Source organism: Prinia subflava, chromosome 27, assembly GCF_021018805.1.
Source record: "Prinia subflava isolate CZ2003 ecotype Zambia chromosome 27, Cam_Psub_1.2, whole genome shotgun sequence".
NCBI classification, from domain to species: Eukaryota; Metazoa; Chordata; class Aves; order Passeriformes; family Cisticolidae; genus Prinia; species Prinia subflava.
The window spans coordinates 1,531,061-1,556,051 of record NC_086273.1 but is presented as its reverse complement, the minus strand read 5'-3'; the positions used below and the strand labels follow the sequence as shown (position 1 = coordinate 1,556,051).

The following is a 24,991-nucleotide window of genomic DNA, read 5'->3' as shown; positions in this document are numbered from 1 at the left end:
ATTCACACAACCACATCGGGATCCTCCAAAACTACCCGGGGACCCCCTCAGCCCTCTGAACTCCCCAAACCACAAGGTCCCTGCAGGTAGATGGGAGTCCCAGGGGGGCGTTGGGGGTCCCTGGAAGGGTTTTGGGCTTCCTGAAAAATGACAAGGAGAAGAGAAATTTACAGTTGCCCTGAAGGTGCTGGATGGAGCTTAAAGACTAACTGGCAAAAAAGATGAAAGGACGTAAAAGTATGCACAGTGGATCACAAGCATAGCTGCAGCCAGCGGAGAAATAGGTAATGAGGAATGTAGGGGCGGTTTTGCATTAGGTACCAAGAAGCAACAGCATGTGCCCAAGGAAAATGTTCAAGTCACCTCTAATACGGAAGCATTCGTGAATATGACCACCAGAGACCCATTTGTGGTCCCTCCAGGACCATACCCTGTTGTAAAGTTTCACCGCACGCATCACATTAAAGGAGAAATCCTTCCGTGTGTCCTGCGCAGATAAAGAATGCCTGCTTTCTAATGCTTCAAGTTGTGTTAGAAAGTTTATTTTCAAGCCAATTTTGGTATCATTCCCTTGGATGGGCTTACGGATCTAAGGGAAGCTCAGAGTCCTGTCGGGATTTGGGGGTTTGCAGTTTCCAGGGGAGATCTAGCGAGCCCACGGCAGAGACTGGGTCAGCGGGACCTCAGCCCTCTGCCCCTTTAACCACGCCAAGGACCTCCCAAACCACATGTGGACCCCCTCGACCCTTCTGGACCGCCAAATCCCCTCCAGGACGCCCAGAAGCACACCAACCTCCCCCGACCCCAAACCTTTCCCTGGGGATCCCAAACAACCTCTCCGGGACCCTCGAAACCACCCCAGCGACCCCCCAAACTCCCTGGGCACCTCTGGGCGCCCCCAGACCCGCAATCCCCTCCAGGGACCCGCACATATACTCCAAGGATTCTCACAGCGCCTCCAGAGCCCCCAGGCCCCGCGGGACCCCCACAGCCCGCCCAGGGCCCCACCCCTCCCCCGCTCCCCGCCTCCCCCTTCCCCCGCCTCCCATTGGCCACCGGGCCCGCCCGTCCCCGCCCTTAACCAATCAGCGCCCGAGCTGGCAGCACTGGGGCGAAACCGAACCAGAGCGCGGGCGATGGAGCGGGTGAGGCCTGAGGGGTCCCGAGGGGGCCGAGGGGCGATCGGGGGGATCCCGGGGGGGAATTTGGGGGGATTCGGGGGGACCTGGCGTCACTCCCCACATCCTCCCCGCAGAGGCTCAGCCTGGAGCAGCGAACGGAGCGTCTGGTGCAAAGGAGGTGGGAGAGCAGCCTGGCCTCAAGTGCCCCTCGGGATCCCCAGGTGCCTCTGGGGACCCCAATCTGTTCCCTGAGTGTTGTCCCGGACTCCAAGTGCTCCCTAGACCCCCAAATGCCGCCCTAGACCCCTAAGTGCCTCCCAATTCCCTCCCTTGCCCCATGTTCCCTAAGAACGCCTCGGGGACCCCCAACACCCGGTCCCAGGATGCTCCGGATCTCCCATTCTGCCCATAAGTGAATCCCTCAGCCCCTCAAATTCCCCCCGAGACCATTAGCCCCGCGGCGGGCTGTGCAGGGTCAGCATTCCGGGGGCCTCGTCCCTCCCCCAACTCTCTCCTCCCCCCCAGCCAGGCCCTGCTCAGGCCCCGCCCCCGCGGGCCAGAGAAGGCGACGCCTCCGCTTGGCCCCGCCCCCTGCTCGTCAATGCTCGATGACCCCCTCGTCCAATGGCGCTTGAGGCGGTGCCGAGGGGAGGAGCCAACGCTGGACACGCCCGTGGTGAGCAGGGCCCTGCTGGGCTCTGCTGCTCCCCAAGGTGCCCTGCAGGGGGCAGTGCCCTGGGAGTCACGTGACCCCCCTGAGGCGCCATGGCCGATCACGGGACACCTCCGCAAGCACCAGGGGGCGTCTTCACCCCAGGCGGTCTCCCAGGAACCCTGGGGGAAGGAGCCATGTTGGAAGTCACATGACACCTGCAAGGCCCCCTGGCCAATGAGGAGCAGCTCTCTGGATACCCTGCAGGGGGCACTATACTCACAGTCACGTGACTCCCACGAGGCCTCCTGGCAAATCAGCAGCCGCTGCTGTGCATCTCTGCACCAGGGAGCGCCACCCTGTGGGAAGCGGGAGTCCCATGAACCTTTGCGGCAGGAGCCACTTTGGGAGCCACAGGACTGCCTCGGGGCTCTGCGCTGTGTGCCAGATTGGAGGCCATGTGACTCCCAGCGTGCCCTGCAGCTTGCAAGGGAGTCGCTTCCGGAGTCCCTCCGCCTGGGATGGCCAGGCCTCAGGTCACGTGACCGCTGTGAGGCCCCACAGCCACTCAGGAGCAGTGCTCGTGATGCCCTACAGGGGGCACTGTTGCAGCAGCCACTGGGTGAGGCACCAGAGGAGGCCTTGTGGGTCATGGGGTCACTTGTGGGTCATGGGGGCCACTTGTGGGTCATGGGGTCACTTGTGGGCAAGGGAGCCACTTGTGGGTCATGGGGTCACTTGTGGCTCACAGGGTCACTTGTGGGTCATGGGGTCACTTGTGGGCAAGGGAGCCACTTGAGGGCTGGGAGTCACTTGTGGGTCATGGGGTCACTTGAGGGCTGGAGGGCGCTTGAGGGTCATAGGGTCACTTGTGGGTCATGGGGTCACTTGTGGTCATAAAGGTCGCTGGGGGGGCTGGAGGTACCCTCATGGCCTAGGGTGGCCACTTGTGGGTCAGGGGTCCCTTTAGGGCCTGACGGGGCCCTTGTGTGTTGGGGAAGCACTTCTGGCTCAGGAAGTCCCTTGTGGCTCTGGGCAAACACTTCTGGGACTGCCACCCCCTGTGACATGCAGGACCCCCAGGCCCTCTGCAGGACCCCCTCCTCTGGATGCTGCGATGCCACCGCCGAGCCATAAGGGGACGCCTTCGGTAGGACACAGGACACCCCCGCCCCCAAATTTCAAGGGTCTGCCCTTGCACCTCCCTCAAATGCCCCTAATCCCCCTTTGTTCTCCTTCCCCCCCACCCAGGGCCATCGAGACCCTCCTGGAATGCCCACCTGGGTACCCTCAACCCATGGTGGGGCCAATAAAGCAGTGACACCCCAAAATTGCACCATAGAGGTGCAGAGACTCCCCAAATCTCCTTCCTTACCTCCCCCACCTTTGAGATTGCCCCCAGTCCTCTCTCTCCCCATATGTCCCCAAGAGTATTTAGGGGGTTCTGGGTGCTCAAAAGAGGGTGTTGGTGGGGTATTTGGTGTCTCTAGGGGGTCCATGAGGGTCTCTGGGGTGTTTGGAGGGCCTCTGAGGTTGCAGAAGGACTTTGGGGGGTGTATGGGGAGCACTGGAAATCAGAAGTGGTTGGGGGGGGGCACTGGGTGTCTATAGGGGGTCCAGAACAGGCCTGTGGAATTGGGGGGGTGGGGGGGGGAGGGGTGTTGGGGGAGGTCTGTGGAAGATGTTGGGGGTCCAGGAAGGGGTTTGGGGAGGACCCTGGGGCTTTGGGAGGGTCTTTAACAGTCCAGGGGTCTGTGGGATGGGTTGGGGGACCCAGGACAGGACTGGGGGGCGTCTGTGGGGACTAGGTAGTCTGTAGGGGCGCCTGGAGGGGATATTGGGTGTATCGGGCTAGGGAACCCCCAGACCCGTGGGGGCGGGGCTCACCTGTTTTCTTCACCTCCACGGCCACCGGGGGCTTCTGGTGTCCCCCCGCCCCTGAGTGCGCTGTGGGGGGTCATGGGGGTGGGGGTCAGAAACTTTCCCCGAGCCCCCAGAAGCCCCTCCGGCCCTCTCCCGGCCGCCATTGGCCGCCTGTTCCGCGCCGGCTCGTTCACTGCCTGGACTACAACTCCCGGCATGCCGCGGGGCCTCCGTAGAACGGCTGCAGAGCCGGGACTGCGAGTCCCGTCATGCCCCGCGGCCCCTGAGAGCGCAGTCGGCGCCGGGAGTGTTCCCTAAGGACGGTCCCAGCCGCTCCCCAAGTGCTTCCCTGAACCGTAAGTGCCCCCCAGGGCCCCATAAGTGCCCCCAGTTTCTCTCTCTTTCTCTCTCCTGACCCTCAAGTGCGCCTCAGGATCCCTAAGTCCTCCCGCCCCCCCCGTCCCCTACTTGCCCCCAAAATGCCCCCTACGTGTCCCCTCGGAGCGCCAAGTGCTCTGCAGCTGCCTTCCCGACCCCTAAATGTCCCTCCAGAGCCTTTAGTGATCCTACAAGCCCCCCTCAAGTGTCTTCTGGGAATTGGCGTCATGACGATGCTGTAGAGAAAGACCCTGACCCTGTCACAGTCTCAGCAACAGTTCAGCCTTTAATTAAAATTTGAATCAAAACTGCAATTGCCAATATAGGCGATGGACAAGCGTCCCCACTTCTTCGTGTCGCTCCCGTGGTCCCTCTTGGAGCCAGGGAAATTGCAGGAAAAACATTCCTGCATGTTGCACGTATCATAAATTTCATGGGAGTCGGGAACAGTCTACGTGGTGAGCTTCCCTGACAGGTGGAGATCAAATCCTGTCAGGTGCAGAAGAGGTGGGGAGGACCCTGGGGACCTGAAGTATACATGTCTGTAGCCCCCCCCAACCCCAGAGACACCCTCCATCCCCTACAGACTCCTCATTAGATCCCAAGTACCCTTAGAATCTCCTCAAAATGCTCCATAGCCCCGCCATGAACACCCTATAAACGCTGAGGACCCTCCCAAACCTGCCTCTAAAGCCTCCTGAGGCCATCTAAAATATCCCATAGATCTGCCCAAATCCACAGCACTGCCCCACATTCCCCAAAAGGAGCCACCTCAGGTGGCCACAATTAGTCATGGAGTGCCTGAGCCACTTTTTGGGCTGCTATGTATGTAGGTATAAATATAGTAGAGATATAAAATGTAATATAGACAGGGGCCTCCAGGAGAGCTGGGAGGGTCTTTATCAGGGGATAGGATGGAGGGTTTTCACCTGCCAGAGGGCAGGCTTAGATGGGATATTGGGAAGAAATTCCTCCCTATGAGGGTGGTGAGATCCTGGCACAAGTTGTCCAGAGATACTGCAACTGCTCCATCCCTGGAAGTGTCCAAGGCCAGGTTGGACAGCGCTTGGAGCCACCTGGGATAGCGGAAGGTATCCCTGCCCATGGCAGGGGATGGATTGAGGTGACCTTTGAAGTCCCATCCAGCCCAAACCAGCCTGGGATTCTAAAAGTGGGGGAGTCTGGGGTGGGTGACACTGGCTGACCCCAGGTGCCCCCCCAGCTGCTCCATCACTCCCACCTCAAAGAGACAGGAAGAGAAAACCTGATGAAAAAGCTCCTGGGGGAGATGGGTTGTGGGGCTGTGAGTCCCTCAGGAGCTGCTCCGGGTCCTTTTCCATGGGGCGAGTCCCTCAGGTGGAGGCACTTGGGGCACAGAGGCAACACCTTCCTCACTCTGTTCTTCTCCAGGGCTGCAGGGGAATCTGCTCTGCACCTGCAGCACATCCTCACCTGGGGAGCTACTCAGGGAGGAGGGACAACAGCAGTGAAAGGGACCAAAGGAGGCATCAGCAGAACAAGAAACATTTCCCAAGCTCTAGCTGATGTCCAGTGAACTCAAATGGGAGATCAGGTGGGTTTGGTTTGAACCAGAAAGTGAATCTAAGAGTAAATCACGGATTTACTCCTATGTCAGGGAATTCTCTGGAACATGGATTTGCTGCTTTAAAATAGTGTTTTACTTTTCATCATTTGTCTAGGCTGTGTTATGCAAGAGGTCATTGTTTCACCTTTTATAAATAAAGAGATTCTGCTGCTGCTACTTATTTAGGTTTCCTTGCAACACATCTGCAAGGCAGGTACTTTGCTCTCAAGACTTCAGCTTGTGCAGAATTTACCTTTCCCATGCTCATAATTTTCCTTTGCTGGGCTACTCCCAGTGACCATCACCAAATCCTACAAGACCAGAATCTTTATTGCACCAAAATAAAATTAAACTGTGAACATTATTTTTCTCAAGGATTTTAAGGTTAATAAATCCCCTGTTCTGAAGTGATACGGGGTGTGGCAGGAAAGACTTAGAGGATTTAGTGATAAAAGCATTTTTCATGTTTTTTATGAAAAATAAATTATTTTCATTCAGACATGTCAGGTTCTCTCCTGGCAGCTGCTGCAAGGTTTGGGGAGGGAATCTGGGGAAATCCAGCAGGTCCTGACACCTCATTTTTCCTTAAGTGAGGATTTTGAAATGGCAAAGGAAAAGGATCAGGAACCTTTGAAGCTCAGGAAAACTACCCAAAACGTGGTTGCTAAGGCCCTTGCCTGTGTTTTGAGCAGTGAAAAGAATAGTTGGTGTTGGAAGGGCCTCTGGAGATCAACCAAGGATATGTCCTGATCTGGCACGATCTCCTCATCTCCAAATGTTTGGGGTTTGGGAGGTGAAACCTCATTTGTGTCCCTGAAGGGATGGATGGAGTTTTCTCCAGGTTTGAGTTTGGAGGAAACAGAACTGAGTGTTGCATTGCTTTCAGCTGGTTTTTGTGTCTCCCAGGCCTGTGGGAGGGGGCAGGACAGGTGAGGTTCCTTCCTGCCCACCTTTCCCACCTGCTGAGTCCTTCCGAAGGGCTGCCAAGGGAGCCTGGCCCCACTTCACTCTCCTCATCCATCCAGGAACTGTCGTATTGTGGAAGGCAATCAGATCAGTTCTGTGATGTAATTTTATGCAGTCCAGTGAGGAACCTTCTCCCTGTCATCCTTGCTGTTTATCTCATGCTCCTCTTCCTGCTTTATTCTCTGTGTCCCTGTCCCGCTCCCTGGGCCATCATTCCTCCCTGTGCCATCACTCCTCTCAGTATCTCTGTCTTGCTCCCTGTGCCATCATTCCTCCCTGTAACTGGCAGAATTTTCTTGCCCCCAGTTGTCCATACTCCATTATCACTTGCGAGTTGCTCCTGCTTTCAGAGAATCAGAAAATCAGTTCCATTGGAAGGGACCAGTGGGTCATCTGATCCAACCTCCCTGCTCAGGCAGGATCATCCCAAGGCATGTGGCACAGGATTGTGTCCATACCTACTGTCCCTTGTAGATCCAGAGGAAGTTCAGTGGACACAGACTGTGTGGTGGAAGTTCCTACTGAGGTGTCATCACCGTACCAACTCACTGGCAGTGATGTCATGGAAAGGAGGAGAACAGAGTGGGTAATTTGGTCACCAAACTCTGGCAATATGAGGAAAGTATCTTTTTTACCCTATTGGCCTGCATCTGTGGAAAGGACATCCAGCAATTTAAAGGAGACTACCAGCAACTTAAAGAAGTGCCCTGCGCCCCACCAGTACAGACCAGAGTCTGTAGGGAGCAAGTGCCCCCTGCTCAAGAGAGAGTGGGCACACCATGAGGTAATCTGTGGTTTTACCAGCTTGAACATTGTTGCCTTTCGATGGAAAGGCAAGTGACCTGGTTTCAGAAAGCCAGCACGGCAGCTCGACGTCCCCCGAGCTACTTGGGCCACTGACACGCTGACACCAATGTGGTGGACGGCAAGTGGCGTTTATTGGATCAGCACGTGGGGTTAAATAGTCTAAGGGGTCTTTACTACGTCAGAGGGGGGGCGGAGGGTTCAAGGTGAGAGGCCAATGGGGTTAGGAAGGGTCACCACCGGAGAGACGGGGTGTGGGCCTGACATTGGTCTGAATTTAGGCTTCAGGCTCTGCTAGTGTCTGTGTGAAAGGCAGGCGAGCAACTTTCTCATGTTAGCCTGAGAAATCTAAAGGAGGAATTCAAACAAACCTTGGGAAGTGAGAAACTATCTGCAGGTGGTGTTTTTCCAACATGTTTACTGGAAAGAAATATTTACAAAAGGGTGTAGACGCTGAATAACCAATCACGTTCTTTGTACCGAACTACTCTATAAAAGTAGAATGTAGAAGAATAAAGTTTGCTCTCATCTTTACCATCATGGAGAGTCATGTTGTTATTTCTGTGCCGTCCGAAAACCATAGCAACATCTGGTGACCTGACGTTTCGAAGAAGTTCAGCGCAGCCGGGACTGATTCATGCAGCAAAGCTTGAAAATTCTACCTGCCTCCTCAGAGAGGTAAGCGAAATATCTCCACGTTTTTTCTAAAGAATGCTGGTCCTGCTGACCATGGAAAAAGATCAATCCTGCCAAAAAACAGCAGGTCGGACGGCACCCAGCACAGCTGGACTTTAATTTCTAGAAAAGACAGCCGGGCAGAGGTTCCAGAAAAATCTGGGGAACCCCTCTCCTGAGAGAGGACAGCTTGTGCCTTTCCTGACAAGAGCAGCTGGAATTCTTCGCTGCCGACAGCTTGCCCAGCACTCCCCCGACCTCTTTCGGTTCTGTCTGGCCGAGATCAAAGCGAGCGTCTGTAAGCCTCTCCCGGCTGGCAGAGACGGCGCTTCCTTGGCTTTTCCTTCTCCTTTCTTCATACCACGGATGGCTGGCAGTGGTTCCTGCGCTATCATCCACTGCGACTAGTCTGTACCGTGACTTTAAAAGATGCTAGCCCGTCCAAGATACATCTGGTCAGATTCCGACCCGGAGTGTGACACAACGATCCTTTCCTCCTCGGCGTGGCCCAGCATCTGGCCTGCGGACGGGACCGGGATCGAAAACCTTTGATCCCTCTGTATCCTTCTGTGTGTTCAGGGCGAAAAGTTCACTTTATGAGTGTTTTATGCTTTTAACGTTACCTGTGCTTGTTTTATGATTGCCTGTGTGAGTTTAGGGCTTGTCTTTCTTTGTGTCTCTGTGTTTTAACTTTGTTCTTTCCCTTGTGCGGGGTGGGGGTGCGGTGAGACAGAGGCATGGCAGCACGGATGCGATCTCCCTGCCTTCTCTCTCTCTCGCTCGGTTTTTCTCCCGCCCTGTTCCAAGGCGCTGCAGCGGCTGCAAAATCTCTCTCTCTCTCGTTTTTCCGTACTCGGTTTTCCCCCCTCCCCACAGGCGCGCGGGTCGGGCGGGCGCGCAGGTCCCTTCCCCGCGCGGTGCCGCTGAGACGGGCGGCTTGGAGCAGCTTTGCCTCTTCGTTCCCCCCCCCTTCCCCCCAGGGCGGTGAGGGGGGCCACCGGCTCTCCGCTTGAGACAGGCGGCGGCAGGGCGGCGGCGGGCTGAGCCCCGCCGAGCACCGCTCCGTTGTCCCCTCTCCGTTTCCCCCCTATTTCCTTCCCGCGTGAATTTGCACAGCAAGTCGTCATAGGAACCGAGGAGCGGTCTCCTCGCTCCTTTTCCCCCTTCCCCCCGCCATGAGCGGCGGGGTTCGCTCCCCCACTCCTTCCCTGCGGGCCAAGCGGCTGGCTGCGAATAGGGCACGAGGAACTTGCCGTTCCTCTAGACAGCGGATAATGCTGTGGGAGTTGCTTCGCTTGAATTTTTTTTACATAGAAATGGGGGCCACGTTTGTCTGGATTTCCCCCAGCTCTGCGGAGCGGCCCTGGGGCCATTGAGCCCCTAAAGCCCCACTCAGGGCAGGGCCAAATAGCTTCGTCGCCTTTGAGGTGAGCAGAAGCTTTTTCCTTTACAGAAAAATGGGGGCCATGTTTGTTTGGATTTCCCCCAGCTCCGCGGGGCGGCCCTGGGGCCCTTGAGCCCCCAAAGCCCCACTGAGGGAGGGCCAAATAGCTTCGTCGCCTTTGAGGTGAGCAGAAGCTTTTCCCTTTAGAGGGACAGTTGAATTTTGTTTGGGTTTTTCCCTCCCCCCCTCCCTCAAAACATTTCTTCTCGAGGCGTCTCTGTGAACAGAATTGGAGCCTTAAATGCCTGTTCATAATAGAAGAAATATGACAAGAAATACAAAAAACAAATAAGCAACCTTTGTTGCCTTTTGCAGATAACACAAGTATTATTAATAATTCTACAGTATAACCATCAGTTATGAGTTTTAAGTGTTATCTCAGTTTTTAAGATATTTGATGTGAATTCACAGATATGATAAAGTTATTACAGTTCTACAGCCGGCTGCTGCTACTGCTGCTGCTTCTGCTTCTTCTTCTCATGTACTTTGCTATTTGTCTATAATTGCCTGTAAGACACGTGTCACCCAAGAATTTTTCCTTGTTTTCTAGCTGTCTATGCTAGCTTTGCATTCATGATTTTCTAAATATTTTCAGATTTCCAGATAAGGTTATCTGAGTTTGTAAGAATGCTTCCTCTGTCCCGACGGTTTGGGATGCAGTTCCAATCCTGGTCACAGACCATCTCAAGAGCCTGCTGAGCTCAGAGCATCTCTACCCTGACAAATTTAGGAGGTGTCAATTATTATATTAGTTTCTTATTATAAGATTTTTAAGAAGTTTGTTTTTAAAATTGGTGTAAGGGATTCCTCTGCAGTTAGAGCTGGGCACTGGCCATGCCTTGGCTCTCTCTGGATGGGAATTGCCTGTTTGCCCAGATGTTTTAGCAAAAATTACATATGAGTTATTTGACTCAACAATTTGACCTTTAAATATAATAGCTGAATTGATCTTTGAGGTGAACCTGGAATTCCTGCCCGGGAAGGATGAACAGGTTGTCACTGGAAAAGAAGCACTTCAGCTTTTGCAGTTCCTGGGCTGATCAAAATTATTATCAAAAAGATAACAAGTAACAATGTAACATTTATGTTATGAACCTGAAGAAAGAGTAAATATGAAACCTGGATGTTGAATTTAGACAATGGAGCCTGACAAGTTTGTTAACTTAAGGAGAAGATGTGCCTGTGTTTTATCATTAGCAGGTTCAGCAGTCGTTTTACCCATCACCTCTGAGGAGTGAAAAGGGACATTGCATAGCCTTAGTGGCTGTCACATAGACTGCAAAGATGACCATGTGGTTGGAAGTTATGGAGACAACAGAAGTCCTGTGTCAGCAGCATGGTCCTGTTTTCATCGATCATCCTCGAGTCACTCCCTGCTTCAGACTTCAAGAAGACATCCAGTGATGCTAAGGATCAACATCTTGTCTCAATGGACTTTTTCTTTTCATGTGTTTTAATTTTATAGTAGATGTTGTTTCATTTAAGTTTCCTACATAGATGTAGTTGTATTTTAGGTAATATTTCACGTGCCTTCGGTGTATGTTTTGTAGTTATTAAGGGCTGTTATTTCACTTTGTGGTTTTTGCCTTTCTGGTCTTTGGGATCATGTAGATTTTTTTTGGAGTCAGATATCTTTTTATTGATATTTTATTAATTTTATTATTCTTATTCTTTTTTTCTAGGTGACATCCTACAGATATCATGGGCCATTTGAGTGAACGATGGTCCAATACTGCACATCCTGCAATGGGTCTCTGCCCTTTCAAACATCGCATGCATTTTTGCATTTAAAAAAAAAAAAAAAAAAAAAAAAAAAAAAAAAAAAAAGGGTCAACTCAGGTTGTCCAAATAATTGGAAAATTAAATCAGTTTGCGGTTGCAGGTGTAATGCAAGGACCACTGTCCTTTGCTAAAAGGCAGAAAAAGCCCTTGTTATCTGAAAGGATGATTCCTAGAGTGATAGATCTTGACAAATTAGACTGCCATTTTTGAGCAGGCTAATGATGTTTTGTTTTTTTCTGTATTAGAATTAGTAAATAGCTAAGCTTGACGCTGGTGCATGGACATGGTTATGAACGGTCAACACCAAATGCCACAGAACTTCCCTGACCATTTAAGTTGGTGCCCAATGAAAGTTCTATTTAGTAATTGGTTGATTACTAATGGGACTTCTGGTGTCATGTTTGTCTTTTTTCTCTTGCAAGGGCCCTGCAGGAGAGGACACAGACACAGACGCCACCCTCAGCAAAAACTAAAAGGGGGAGATGTGGGCCTGACATTGGTCTGAATTTAGGCTTCAGGCTCTGCTAGTGTCTGTGTGAAAGGCAGGCGAGCAACTTTCTCATGTTAGCCTGAGAAATCTAAAGGAGGAATTCAAACAAACCTTGGGAAGTGAGAAACTATCTGCAGGTGGTGTTTTTCCAACATGTTTACTGGAAAGAAATATTTACAAAAGGGTGTAGACGCTGAATAACCAATCACGTTCTTTGTACCGAACTACTCTATAAAAGTAGAATGTAGAAGAATAAAGTTTGCTCTCATCTTTACCATCATGGAGAGTCATGTTGTTATTTCTGTGCCGTCCGAAAACCATAGCAACAACGGGGGGAGGGTCCTTATCTTTCCGTGACATCGCGAGATCTTCCATTCGCCTTTCCTTATCTAACACACACATCTCCCCCCCCCCCTCACAAATAAATGAGGCAGTTAAAACATAACAAGGAGAACAAGGGGGGTTTGGAGAACTTGAGTAGGTTTTGCGAGGCAGATCAGGCAGACCTCGCGACTGGCAATGTTCATAGTTCGACTCACAGCATTTGTTGTCTTACAAACAGAATGTTGGCCCGTTCTAACTGTGTTTGAACAAATGAGACTAGCTTGTTTAGCAGGCACGGTCTAAAGGCGAGAGCTAAAAGCAGCATTGCCAGTGGACCCATCAGGGTGGAAATTAGGGTGGTGAGCCATGGTGATTGATTGAACTAGGACTCGAACTAGCCCTGTTGGGCTTCCCTGTCTCTCTTTCTCTGGGCTAGTCTGTCTCAGAGTTCTGCTATGGAGTCTCTAACAACTCCTGTATGGTCAGCATAGAAACAGCATTCCTCTTTCAAGGCGGCACACAGGCCTCATTGTTGCATGAACAGGAGGTCCAGTCTCCGCCTGTTCTGCAGGACGACTTCTGAAAGCGACGAAACTGATTTCTCTAGGAAGGAGATGGATTTCTCGATCTTTTGCAAGTCTTCATCGATGGTCATTTGTAATTGAGAAAGTCTTTGGTGTCGGGTCACGAGGGCTGAGACACCTGTGGCCGTGCCGGCTGCTCCCAGTCCGAGCAGCATCGCGATGGTTACACCTGTTATTATCTCTCGCTTGTGGAGCCGGCCAGGTTCTTCGAAAAGTTGACACACTTGTTCGTCTGAGTGGTACAGGACCCTAGGAGCGATCACAACTAGAACACAGAAATCATTAGTCTCATTGAATTTGGATTGTGAACGCCTTCTGGAGCGGCTTAAGGTTTTATTAGGTTTTGCTCTAGCTTTTGCTAGCCTCTCTGTCTCTGTCTCTGAATCCCAGTCAGTGTCTGACAGTTCTCCCGAACTGCTGCCACTGGTGGTGTCTAACTGAGAGTCGGAAGCGGACTGCCAGCGCACTTCCGGGTTCGGGTACCGTTTCGTGCGGCTCCAGCTCTGGCTCCGCCCCTCTCTTTGGGGGTGGCGCCGCTCCTGCTCCCTGGGCTCGCCCTGCCTCCTGCGGGGGGAGGTCTCTCCCTTAAATGGTGGCAGTGTTGAACACAGCTCCCGATGGGGCGTGTTCTCTCTGCCGCTGTTCCGCGCGTGCGCGTTTGCGAAAGCCCGCGGTTCCGAGGCGAGCGCCCGCTCCCCACCGCTCCCCCGTGCATACATGTCTGCGAGAGCCCGCGGTTCTGAGCCGAGCGCCCGCTCCCTGCCGCTTCCCTGTGCATACATGTTTGCGAGAGCTCGCGGTTCTGAGCCGTGCGCCCGCTCTCCGCCGCTCCCCCGCATGCACGCGTCTGCGAGAGCCCACAGCTCCCGGCTGAACGCTCGCTCTCCGCCGCTGTCCCGTGCATAGGGCTCTGCGGAGAGCTGCCTCTCCGAACCGCGCATGCGCTCTCTGCCACTGTCCCGTGCACACGTGGCCGCGGAAATCCGCGGCGCCACTCCAAGCATGCACTCTCCCCCTTCCTGCCGCTCGTACGCACCAGCAAAAGCCCACGGCTCCTGTCTGAGCACGTGCTCCTCTCTCTCTTCCCCGTCTTTCCCCCGCGCATGCGCGTCTGCGAACACCCGCGGCTCCGGGCTTTCCCCACTAAGAGCATCTAGACCCCGCCTTTCCCCGCGGCCGCCGGCGCGAGTTTCAAACACGTAAGGCAGCGGTGCCGCCCGCGTGTTCTCCTGTGCCACGTGCTCGGTGTCTCTGGCCTCGCTCGCCAATCCCTCCCAGAAAATCTGCGCGTGCTGCTGCGCCTCGGGCACTGAAATGCCGGCTGACGGCAAAGAGACGCCTTGGGGACCCGTGGATTTTCGGGAAGGTTCCGTGGGCGAGGGGGAGGCTGGCGGGTCCGGCGGGGGAGCTGGGGGGTTCCCTGACGGCACTGGGGCGTTTGGGCTCAGGCTCCGGGAGGGGGGAAGCATGCCTGGTTCCCGCGGTTCCCCACCCTCGGACAAATCATTTTCGGATGCCATTTGCATTGCAGCCCCCACCCCCAGCTTGGGGGTAGCTAGCAAGCATACGCTTGCGGCGCTCCAGGTCTCCTGTTCCTCCATTGCCTTGCGTAGAGCCTGCTCGACCTTTCCCCACGCCTTGAGGCTTTTGGCGCTGCCCATGGATTTAGTATCCTCGGCCAGGGCAACCGTGCACCTCCCCCAAACCTCCGAATGTAATACATCTACCGGTCATTCGACGACCTCAAGCTCTAATAACTTTGCCATAGCAAGTTCAAAATCTTTGAGCTTGCACTCAATTCCCTACTGTTTATGAATTGAACTTACGACCTTCGCCATGGCTTCCATTGGCTGGTCCGACAGCGTCCCGTCCGCCTAGGGTCAGATCTTTTGTCTTGCTCTGGCCGCTGCTCCTGTCCAGGTGAAATTCCCGATTCCCGAGCGTTTTTTTTTCTCCCGGGTTTCGGCACCACAATGTTGCCTTTCGATGGAAAGGCAGGTGACTTGGTTTCAGAGAGCCAGCACGGCAGCTCAACGTCCCCCGAGCTACTCGGGCCACTGACACGCTGACACCAATGTGGTGGACGGCAAATGGCGTTTATTGGATCAGCACGTGGGGTTAAATAGTCTAAGGGGTCTTTACTACGTCAGAGGGGGGGCGGAGGGTTCAAGGTGAGAGGCCAATGGGGTTAGGAAGGGTCACCACCGGAGAGACGGGGGGAGGGTCCTTATCTTTCCGTGACATCGCGAGATCTTCCATTTGCCTTTCCTTATCTAACACACACAAACATGTTGAAGACATGAGGAAGTGGGATGAAAAACCCACCTCTGCCTCGGCAGCACAGGTATGTGAGTTGAGAGGGAAAATTAACCACCACAGAAGACTCTTCAAGGAAAAATACCACTCGGTTTCCACTGGGCAAGTCCTCAGGCAGAATTGAAGGGCTGATGTTACTTCTGACCCGCTGGAAAAGACCTCCGGGTCCTGTTGACAAGAAATGAGCAACAAGTACCATGATCAGAGCTAGAGGGGCCCTGGCTCCAGCCAGGTGTGGGAAAGGGACAGTGGGGTCTATTGGACTGTGTGGATCCGTGGCCTGGCACAGCACAGCCACAGGAGCACGAGGCTTTAGGTGACACGGGTGCACAATGTACCCCAATGCCATCGTGCAGGGGCAGAATCTGTCTCTGTTTCTGGGGTGATGGGGGGATCCCAACAGGGACTATACTGGAAGCTGAAGTGCTCTCGACCGGGCATGAGTGGCAGCAAAACTCCATTGTCACTGGCCTAGAGGCTCCATGTATCCTTGGCATAGATCACCTCAGGAGAGGTATTTCAAGGACCCAAAGGGACATCATTGGGCTTTGGGGGAGCTGCTGTGGAGACAAAAGAAATTAAGACAGCTGAATCCCTTGCTTGGTCTTTCAGAGGACCCTTCTGCTGTGGGACTGCTGGGGGTTGAAGAACAGCAGGTACTGATGGCCAGCACAGCAGTGTCCCATTAGCAATGTGGTACCGACTGGGACTTCAGGACCCTGTCCATGAGCTGATCCGTGAACTGGAGAGCTGGGCGTGCTCAGCAAGACTCACCCTTCAATAGCCCCACACGGCCCCTGCCTGAGTCCCGTGGACAGTGGGCACTGACAGTGGACTGTCATGGCCTAAATGAAGTCACACCATCACTGAGTGTTGCCCTGCTGGACATGTTGGAACTTCAGTATGACTGGGAGTCCAAGGCAGCAAAATGGTCCGCCATAGACATTGCCAATGCATTCTTCTCTGTTCCTCTGTCAGCAGATTCCCAGCCCAGGGGTCCCTCTTTGGGTCCTCAGCCCTAAGGCTGCCCCAAATGGGGCTTTAGCCTCTCTATGGCCCCCTGCCCACACAGGTGAGCTTGGTGGCCACCTTGCTTACTGCTACCTTCAGGTCCATGGGGCCCCTGGGGGTCCCTGGTGAGGAGGGAGCAGGGGCTGATAATGGAGCTCTGTGCCCAGTCACATGGGGGGGATGTCCCACTTTCAGGGGTCTCAATCTTATGGGGAGGGGGTGTCCAGTCCAATGATTGAGTCCCCTAATCCCATGGGAGGAGGGGGTGTGTGTCCCAATTCCATGGGGAAGGTCTCAGTTCCAGGAATGTAAATCAGTTACATGTGGGGGTCTCAAGGCCATTAATTTGGAGGGAGGGGGTCCCCCAATCCTGTGCAGAGGGGCCCAGATGCCTGGATGAGGATTCATTCCATGAAGGGTTATAGTGTCCCCTGTCCCATTGACGGGGTCCCAAAAATAGTAATGGAGGAAGGATGCTTTTGCCCCATCCGTTTGCCACACTTTTTTGCCCCGCCCCCCCATATTCAGGGTCTTCCCCCCGTCTATTTTTTGTCTCCCAGAGGAACACAGGACCACTAAAAGGATGTCCCAGCTGGCCACAAAGAGTCCGGACACCTCCTGCCACCAGGCACAAACATTGGGGTTGGGGGATAGGATGGGAACATGGGGGACACATGGGAGACATACGGACATAGTGGGATATGTGGGGGGACAGGTGGGATATGAGGGACATATGGGGGACCTTGGGGACACGTGTGACATGAGGGAGATGGGGGGACGTGGGGATACAGGGTGGCAATGAGGGTCCATGGGGAGAGGCAGTGTTGGAAATGATGCAACTTCTAAATTTTTAAACTAACTTTAGTCAGGGGTTTTGTTCGTTATTGCTCAGGGGGAAGGGAATGGAAGTTTCTTTTCAAGAGACTGTTCCCCAGGCAAGGCTTGATGAGTTTGACATCTCAATGGACTGGGAGCTTCCAGAGGATGCACAAGAGGTGAGCGACCATCAATGCCTGAACATCCTTCCTAGTGTGTCAGAGACACCTGGTCTGGGAAAAATCAATAAGAGGACAAAAAATGAGGACCTAATTAGCATTGAAGGCAAAGTGATTGATCAATAACCAATAGGAAACCAAATACAAAGTATTCTGTAACTTGTGGCCTAGGAACATTGAACCAATGAATTTTTCTGGGTTTTGACTGTGTAAATATGTGAAAAATATAGTAAACAGCCATGTATGATGGACTGGTTTTCTCTGCACAACCCAAGCAATGTGTGGATGAAATTATTTCTGTTGCACATTCTGGCCAGAACAACATCCTGGCCAGAATAAAGTAATGCCTTAATTCTCTAATACTAAAAATGTTTTTGGAGACTTTTTGTTTTTCCTGCAGTTTTGGTGACAGCAGGACAGTGCCTCCATGTCCCTCTATATCCCCCCACATCACCTGTGTGTCCTTTTCCCCGAGCTGGGGGGAACAGCTGCAACCCTCAACTGAGCTCCACTGGCCACAGGAAGGCACTGGGAGCTACTGGGACCATGGTGGGGGGTACTGGGATCACAACTAGGGTAACTAGGATCATACAGGGAACAACTGGAACCATGCTGGAGAGTGACAGGGAGTAAGGGGAATCATACTGGGAGTGAATGGGAGCAACTGGGACTGTGCTGGGATCATACTGGTATCACAGTGGGAGTGACTAGGATCATACAGGGAATGACTGGAACCATACTGGAGGTGATTGGGAGCCACTGTGACCAGGGTCAGAAGGATCCAGCAAACTCCAGGCCTTGGTGCTGGGACAGCCCTGGAACAGATTCCCTGGGGGGAACCCATGGCACAGACCAGAAAACCAGGGCCCTGGGAACAGACAGGGCTTGGGAAAGGCAGGTCCTGCCTGACTCACCTAGTCTCCTGCTGTCGCCAGGTGTCCCAGTGAGTGTTGGACGTGTGGTCGTGTCTGCCTGAAGCTCAGCAAAGCCTTTGGCACTGCCTCCAGCTCCCTGCCTCTCCTGGAGCACCTGCAGCTCCTGGCTGGGACAGGTGCCTCTCACTGGGAATACCTGGCTGGTGGCCAGGCCAAGGAGGGGTGGGAATGGGGCCACAGCCAGCTGGGACTGGGCACTGCTGGGATTCCCTAGGGCTCAGTGTTGGGGCTGGTCCTGTTCAACATCTTCATCTGTGACGTGGAGCAGGGGATTGAGGGCACCCTCAGGAGGTTCACAGATCATACCAACTTGAGTGGAAGTGTGGATCTGCTGAAGGGCAGGAAGCTCTGCAGAGCTCGATGGATTGAGGATAATGGTGTGAGGGTCAAAAAAGCCAAGTGCTGGGTCACAACAATCCCATGGAATACTCCAGGCTGGGAAAGAAATGGCTTGAGAGTTGCTCAGCATGAAGGAATTTGGGGCTGCTGGTTGGCAGCTGGATTTGAGCCAGTGTGTGCCCAGATGGGCAAGAAGGCCAGTGGCACCTGGCCTGGATCAGCTGTAGTGTGGCTGGCAGGCCCAGGGCACTGATTGGAGGCACCACCTCGAGTCCTGTGCCCAGTTCTGACCCCTCACTGCAAGAGAGACATTGAGAGGCTGGAGCGTGTCCAGGGAAGGGAATGGAGTTGGGGATGGGCCTGGAGCAGCGGGAGTGGCTGAGGCCCCCCCTGTGGGGGCTCAGCCTGGAGAAAGGAGGCTCAGGGGGCACCTTCTGGCTCTGCACAATTCACTGACAGGAGGAGACAGCCAGGGGAGGTCAGGCTCTGCTCCCAGGGAGCAGGGATAGGACAAGAGGAAATGGCCTGAAGCTGTGCCAGGGGAGGTTCAATTTGGACATCAGGAGAAATTTCTTCAAGTTGGTAGTGGAGTCCCCATCCCTAGAGAAGTTCAAGTAACAACTATACGTAGCACTCAGTGTGATGGTCGAGTCATAAGGTGGAAGCTGATTAGAGGTTGGACTTAGTCTTGGAGGGATTTTTCAAACTCAGTGATTCCAAGAAATGGGTATGTGGTGGCCCACTGGGAGGACTGGGAGGAATTGGAAGATATAGGGGTACAGCTGGGATGTCTAGTGTTGGAAACTGGAAGGTTTGATGGTGTCAAATGGGGGGTGTGATGGCCCACTGAAAGAACTGAGGGGGATCTGGGTGGCCTGGGTGGACAACTAGGGGCAACTGGGAGGCTTGATGGGGTCAAATGAAGGGTGGGGCGGCCCACTGGGAACACTGAGGGTAAACTGGGAGGTCTGTGAGGCAATGCCCTCAAGAGACGCCAAAGCCCACATGCATCACCATAGGTTCACCAACCCCCCCCAATCTGCTTCTCCCAATGTATTTCATGGACAGTTGTAAACCTTGACTGACCCCCACTGGTTACTGGGAGGCACAGGGAGCTACTGCGACCATGTTGGGAGCCAACTGAAGACACATTGGGAGCAAATGGGAGATGCTGGAACCATGTCAGAGGTACTAGGACCACAACTGGGGCAACTAGGATCATACAGGGGGCAACTGGAACCATGCTGTGTTCATACTGGGAATGTCCGCAACTGCACTGGGGGCAACTGGTATCATACTGAGAGTTACTGGGATCATAGTGGGATCATTCCAGCACGGACAGGAATTGACTGGGACCATTGGGGGTGTGACAGAGATCATACTGGGAGCCGTTGTGATCATACTGGACTCACACTGGGAGCGACTGGAAGGCACTAGAATCATATGGTGGGAGACTGGAATCATATTGGGATCACTCTGGGAATAACTGGAACTTTGCGGATGACCGGGAGCAACGGGAACCACACTAGGAGTGACTGGGCTCACACTCGGACGGTAACCGAGACTAAGCACCCTGGAAGCACCACGGCGCGGGTGCTCGGGGCGGGGCCATGCAGATTTATGCTAATGAGCCCGCGCCCGCCGCTGCACCATCGAGTCGCGGGGTCCGGCGGCGCAGAGCGGTCGTGGCCCCGATTGGCGCGCGGGAGGAAGTGACGTCACGAGAGGCACTGCGTGGCGGGAGGTTTGAACAGGGCGGCGGCGGATCCCGGGGGGCAGGAGGGGAGGGCGTGGGGGGAGGCGGGAGAGGCGCGAGAGGCGCGGGGGACTCGGACACCTGGGCCCGCCCTCACCGCCCCTTCCCGGCCGCCGGGTCTCCTCCAGCCCTGCCGGACGCCTGGAATCGCCCTGACACCGCGGTGGACTCGGCCGAGCCATGCCCCGCCCCAAGCCCACCCCCCGACGCCGGGGCCAGCCCCCCGCCCCGCCATCGCCCCGGCCGCGGGCACGCAGTGAGTGAGGGACGGGGACTCCCCTTACGGACACCCCCTATGGGCCTCCCACGTCGAGACCCCTTTTAGCCCCCCGTCCAGAGCACTCCTATGGACCCCACTATGGAGCTCCCCTTACGGACCCTCCCCCCCATTGTTCTCCCCCGCCCCCAACCTGTACTCTGTATACCTATATACCTGTGCCCTATAGACCCTTTCCATCACCTGCAGTCACCCCACGCTCCCTCTCCCCTATAGCCCCCTATACTCTGTCCCCTATAACCCCCCACATCCCTGTCTCCTACAGCTCCCCTGTATTGGCCATCACTGTAGCTCCCTATAGATCTCTCATACCCATAATATCCTCCCACATCTTAGAGATCCCTTATAAGCCCCACAGCTTCCCCCTGGCCCCTGTAGCCCCCCATAGATCTCCTTTAGCCCCCTGTGTCCTCCCAGGCCCTATAGATCTCCTATACCCCTCATGTTCCCTCAGAGTCCCCCATCTGTGCCCCTTAGGCCCTGAAGCCCCCACAGGCCCCTATCCAATGCTCCCCCAGGGCGCCGCCCGGGTCAGCGGGCATTGCAGGAGATCCGCAAGTACCAGAGCAGCACCCGCCTGCTGCTGCGACCCGGCCCCTTCGCCCGCCTGGTGAGAACCCCCCACATCCCACAATGAACACTCCTGCACCCCAAAATCCCTGGACACCCCAATTTCCCCCACAGAACCTCCCCAACACCCCCCATGGACTCCCAAACTCCCCTGGGACCACAGAGATCATCTCAGATACCCATAAAATCTACTTTGGGACCCCAAACCCTTCCAGGCCCCCCAAATCCACCCCAGGACTTTCAGCATTCTCTGGGATCTCCCAAACCACTCTGGATCCCCTCTCCTGGGAGCCCCAAATCCATCCCAGGACACCCCAGATCAACCCTCTTGGCCTCTGCAACCTCCCCCAGAGCCTTCAAATCCACCCTGGGACCTTTCAGCTCCCCACGGGACTACCTGAAATACCCAGTGGGACCCTTCGAACAATCCCTAGGACCCCTTCAAATCCAACCCCCAAATCCACCTGGGGAACCCTGAAATACAACCTTGAACCCTCCAGCTTCCCCTTGGACTCAATCCTAAACACCCATTGGGACCTTCCAACCCCCTCTAAACCCCACCAAGTTACCCCCCAGAACTCCAAATCACACCCTGGGACTTCTCAGGACCACCCCCTTCCCCCAAGGGCCCCCCTCATCCCTGTTCCAGCCCTCCCCATGTCCTTGCCCTCCCCATCCTCGTGACATGGTGGACCTGTCCTCCCCAAACATCCTTGCATAACCCCCAATGTCCTTTGTGGTTCCAGACATCCTTGTGTCCCATAACCTTCAGAGGCTACATGGATTGGGTGTTCCCTGTGCCCCTCCCCCCATCGGGTTGTCCCCAGGAGAGTGTCTCCGTGTTCCCATGGCTGAAGGTGTTCCCAAGATGTTCCTAAAGTGATACTCACCCCTGCCTCCCACCTGGGGTCTCCATCATGTGTCAGGGTGTCCCCATCATGATGTTCCCAAATCTCCACTCCCCAGTGTATCCCCAGGTGTTCCTGTCCCCAGTGTTCCTGAAGCGTCCCCAAAGTTTCTCCAGGGTGTCCCCAGATCCCTGGGATGTCCCCAAGGCAGTATCTCCATGTCACCATGGTGGTGGCCCCAGCCCAGGGTATCCCCAATGCCCCCATATCCCCTCAATATTGTCCCGACGTCCTTCTGCTCCCTGTGACCCCGATGCCTCCATGTGCCCCCTTCCCGTCCCCTCCCTGCCGCAGGTGCGGGAGCTCTGCCTGCTCTTCACCCGTGGGGTCGATTACCGCTGGCAGCGCATGGCCCTGCTGGCCCTGCAGGAGGTAGGGCTCAGGGGGCCCAGGCATGGTGGAGGGGGGGTCACAGAGGGGCTGAAGGGGTCCTATGGGTGCTGTGGGGGTGTCCAGGGGGCTTAGAGGGGTGTGCAGGGGGGCTTAGAGGGATCTCATGGGTGCTAAGAAAGTTTCCAGGGGGGTTGGGGGAGGTGGTTCTGTGGGTGCTACAGGGGGGTCTGTGGGTGTCTCTGGGCGACTGGGGAGTTCCTTTGGGTGCTTGGATGGGGCTGAGAGGTTTGTTGGGGGTGTCTGATGGGAGCTGAGGGGGAGTCTAGGAGGGTCTCCATGGGCTGGAAGAGGTCAGTAGGTTCTGGGAAGGATTCCATGGTCTTTGGGTCCCTTATTTCTGGAGTCTGTTGCGGAATGGGAATGGGTCACTAGGGTGTTTTGGTCACCCCAGTCGCCCGTGGATGGGTTTGGAGGGACCCTATCCCCTGGGGGTGTGTTTTAGGGGGTCGCTGCCCCCGGGGGGAGCTGTGGGGATTGGGGCATGCTGGGGGGTTTTGCGGACCCCTCCTCAGGTTTTGGGACACAGGCGGCAGAGGCCTTCATCGTGCGGCTGCTGGAAGACGCGTACCTGTGCTCACTGCACGCCCGCCGAGTCACCCTGTTCCCCAAAGATCTGCAGCTGGCCCGGCGCCTGCGAGGACTTGAGGGGGGAGGAGTCTGAATGGGACTCTTCTGAGCCCCTGCAGAGACTCAACCTCCTAGGGCCCTGTACCAGGACCCCCACCCTGGAGCTCTCTCCTGACAATCTCACACCCTAATCTTACTGGGACCTCCTATGGGACCATCATGCTGAGACCTCCCCCACGCTGGGTCCTCCAAGCTGGGGCCCTGTCCTGACATGCCTGATCTGATTTGGGATCCACTTCCCCGAGACGCCCCATGTGGCTCACCCCACAGACCCCCCTATTACACCCCCACCTCAGGATCCCCAATAACCCCTTCAGGGACCCATCCCAGGATGGACGTCCCCTTCCCTAGTCCAGCACCCCTCAGATTACTGACGACCCCTACCCGTGATCCCCTTGGGACCCCCTCATCAGAATGCCAGTCCCAGGGTAATCTATCCAGGACCTCCACCCTACTGGAGACCCTCCCAGTTCTGCTGCACCCCAGTGAATTAATAAATGTTTGTGACCCCTTGGTGCTGTTGCCAGAGAGGATGGAAGGGATTTGGGGGTGAGGCACCCCAGGGGGAAACTCTGGAGGGGAGGAGAACCCACACAGAAGGGGGCTCTGGGAGTATTTTGGGAGAGGGTACCTTGGATGGGGGCTAGGAAGGTCTTAAGGCCTAAGGGGTTCCATTTATAGTGGGGGCTGGGATGGGGGGGGGGGGTCACCTAGGGGGCGGTGCTTAAGCGGTTCGCTTTATGAGCAGAGTCAGGGCTTTAGGGGCAGTGCTCAAACAGTGGGTAGGGCTGCCTGTGGAGGGCGGGGCTCAGAAGCCCCATGTTAATAGTGGTGCAGGCCTTGGGGGTGGAGCTCTGGAGGTTCCCCATCCATGGGCGGAGTTTTGGGGGTGGGGCTTCAGCATGGTCCCCTCTTAAGGGGTGGGCGGGGGGGGGGCACGCTTAGGGGGCGGGGCTTGTGCGTTCCAGGCTGCTGTTCCCTCTGCTGCCGCTCGGGGCGCTGCAGCTTGGCCGGTGCTGTGCCTGTGCCCACCACGGACCCCGCCCAACTCCAACCCTGCCCTGGGACTTCAAATCCAAATCCTCCCACTTCCCCATGCCTGGGAGACCTGTCTAAAACCTCAGAACACAGAACCTAACCTGGGACCCCAAACCCCTTCAAGCCTGCCCATCCCTGCCATCTTGGGGTACCCTCTGAGCCCCCCAAACCTCAGGGACCCCAAATGTCCCCCCTAAAACCCCAGCCCAGCCCCCTCCCACCTGTTTTGGGATACCCCCGTTTTGGGGTCCTCTCAGCCCTCTTTTTTCCCCAGACATGCTGGTGCTGAGCTTGGTGGAGAATATTTTTATTACTGAACCTTCAAAGAAAGTTAACTCAAATTGTGGACAAGATGGAAAATTGCTTTGACTAAACCCCACTCTCTAACAACCCTATAAGCAGCAGTACATCTGATAATGAGGAAATCACATTACAACCCCTATTTAAAGATGAAACTTTTGATGATAGTCAGGGTCTGCAAACTGTTACTAAAACTGTGCAGTACACAGCAGTCAAGATAGCAACGTTTCAGGGAAAGTATAGCAGACTTATATGGGAATCAGAAACTGGGTATGTTTGGAGAGTGCCTCTGACGGGGTGATTGAATCATTTATCTGAGGCAGAGGCCCAAGGCTTTTGGGGGCCAGAATTATTTTTAGTGATGGGTGACCAGAGAAAACTGTGGTTTTTAACTCAGAGTACTGCCTATTGGGCAGGAAGTTGGATCCATCAGAGAGGAGTGATTTGCTTAGGATCGAGACCCTGACCATAGATCATAGGACAGAGAGTGTACAGAAGGCAGCATGTTTGCAACTGATGAATGATGTTCAAGATACCAATTCACCTTGTATTGTACAGAGTCCATTCAGGTGGCAAAAGCATTCCAGGCACATTCCAGGACAGCCTCACTTACAGCACTGGTTATCCAGGTATGTGGCTTCCATGGTTAAGAGTTTTGCTGGACATGATAAAGCACTGTGGCAGAATTACAGGATCACTTCAGGCAAGTGTTAACCCCCCAGAGAGGAAGACAAGGGAAAAGACCCTTAATGTGGGGAGAGAGATCTTTGGGGCTAATTAGCTATGGCAGAAGGATGGGTTTCGCTCAATGATTAGTAAACAGAACAACAACCAGGAGACTGGAATCGCAGCAAGGAA

The 24,991-nt window shown here is 54.7% G+C and overlaps 2 protein-coding genes across 7 annotated transcripts; both read left to right on the top strand.

The window, feature by feature from the left end:
• The first annotated feature begins 1,081 nt into the window (after window positions 1-1,081).
• On the top strand, window positions 1,082-3,390 carry LOC134562406 (formin-like protein 1). Of its 5 annotated transcripts, none has more exons than XM_063419791.1 (5): window positions 1,082-1,145; window positions 1,256-1,299; window positions 1,647-2,395; window positions 2,775-2,923; window positions 3,025-3,390. In XM_063419791.1, exons 1-5 carry the CDS (start codon window positions 1,137-1,139, stop codon window positions 3,382-3,384), a joined length of 1,311 nt encoding a protein of 436 aa, XP_063275861.1. In that variant the 5' UTR covers window positions 1,082-1,136; the 3' UTR covers window positions 3,385-3,390. The 5 variants fall into 5 exon arrangements, with proteins under 5 accessions (XP_063275861.1, XP_063275862.1, XP_063275864.1 ...); XM_063419790.1 differs by having other exon boundaries at window positions 1,108-1,145; window positions 1,256-1,342; window positions 1,651-2,395; XM_063419793.1 differs by having other exon boundaries at window positions 1,121-1,145; window positions 1,256-1,342; window positions 1,651-2,395; window positions 2,848-2,923; window positions 3,025-3,104.
• Window positions 3,391-3,857: 467 nt separating this feature from the next.
• Window positions 3,858-23,300, top strand: CENPA (centromere protein A). 2 transcript variants are annotated; one of them, XM_063419851.1, is made up of 8 exons: window positions 3,858-3,992; window positions 5,425-5,587; window positions 15,597-18,041; window positions 19,333-19,452; window positions 20,149-20,276; window positions 20,816-20,907; window positions 22,070-22,147; window positions 22,695-23,300. In XM_063419851.1, exons 5-8 carry the CDS (start codon window positions 20,201-20,203, stop codon window positions 22,827-22,829), a joined length of 381 nt encoding a protein of 126 aa, XP_063275921.1. In that variant the 5' UTR covers window positions 3,858-3,992; window positions 5,425-5,587; window positions 15,597-18,041; window positions 19,333-19,452; window positions 20,149-20,200; the 3' UTR covers window positions 22,830-23,300. The 2 variants fall into 2 exon arrangements, with proteins under 2 accessions (XP_063275921.1, XP_063275920.1); XM_063419850.1 differs by lacking the exons at window positions 3,858-3,992; window positions 5,425-5,587; window positions 15,597-18,041; window positions 19,333-19,452 and having other exon boundaries at window positions 20,052-20,276; window positions 22,681-23,300.
• Window positions 23,301-24,991: the final 1,691 nt, after the last annotated feature.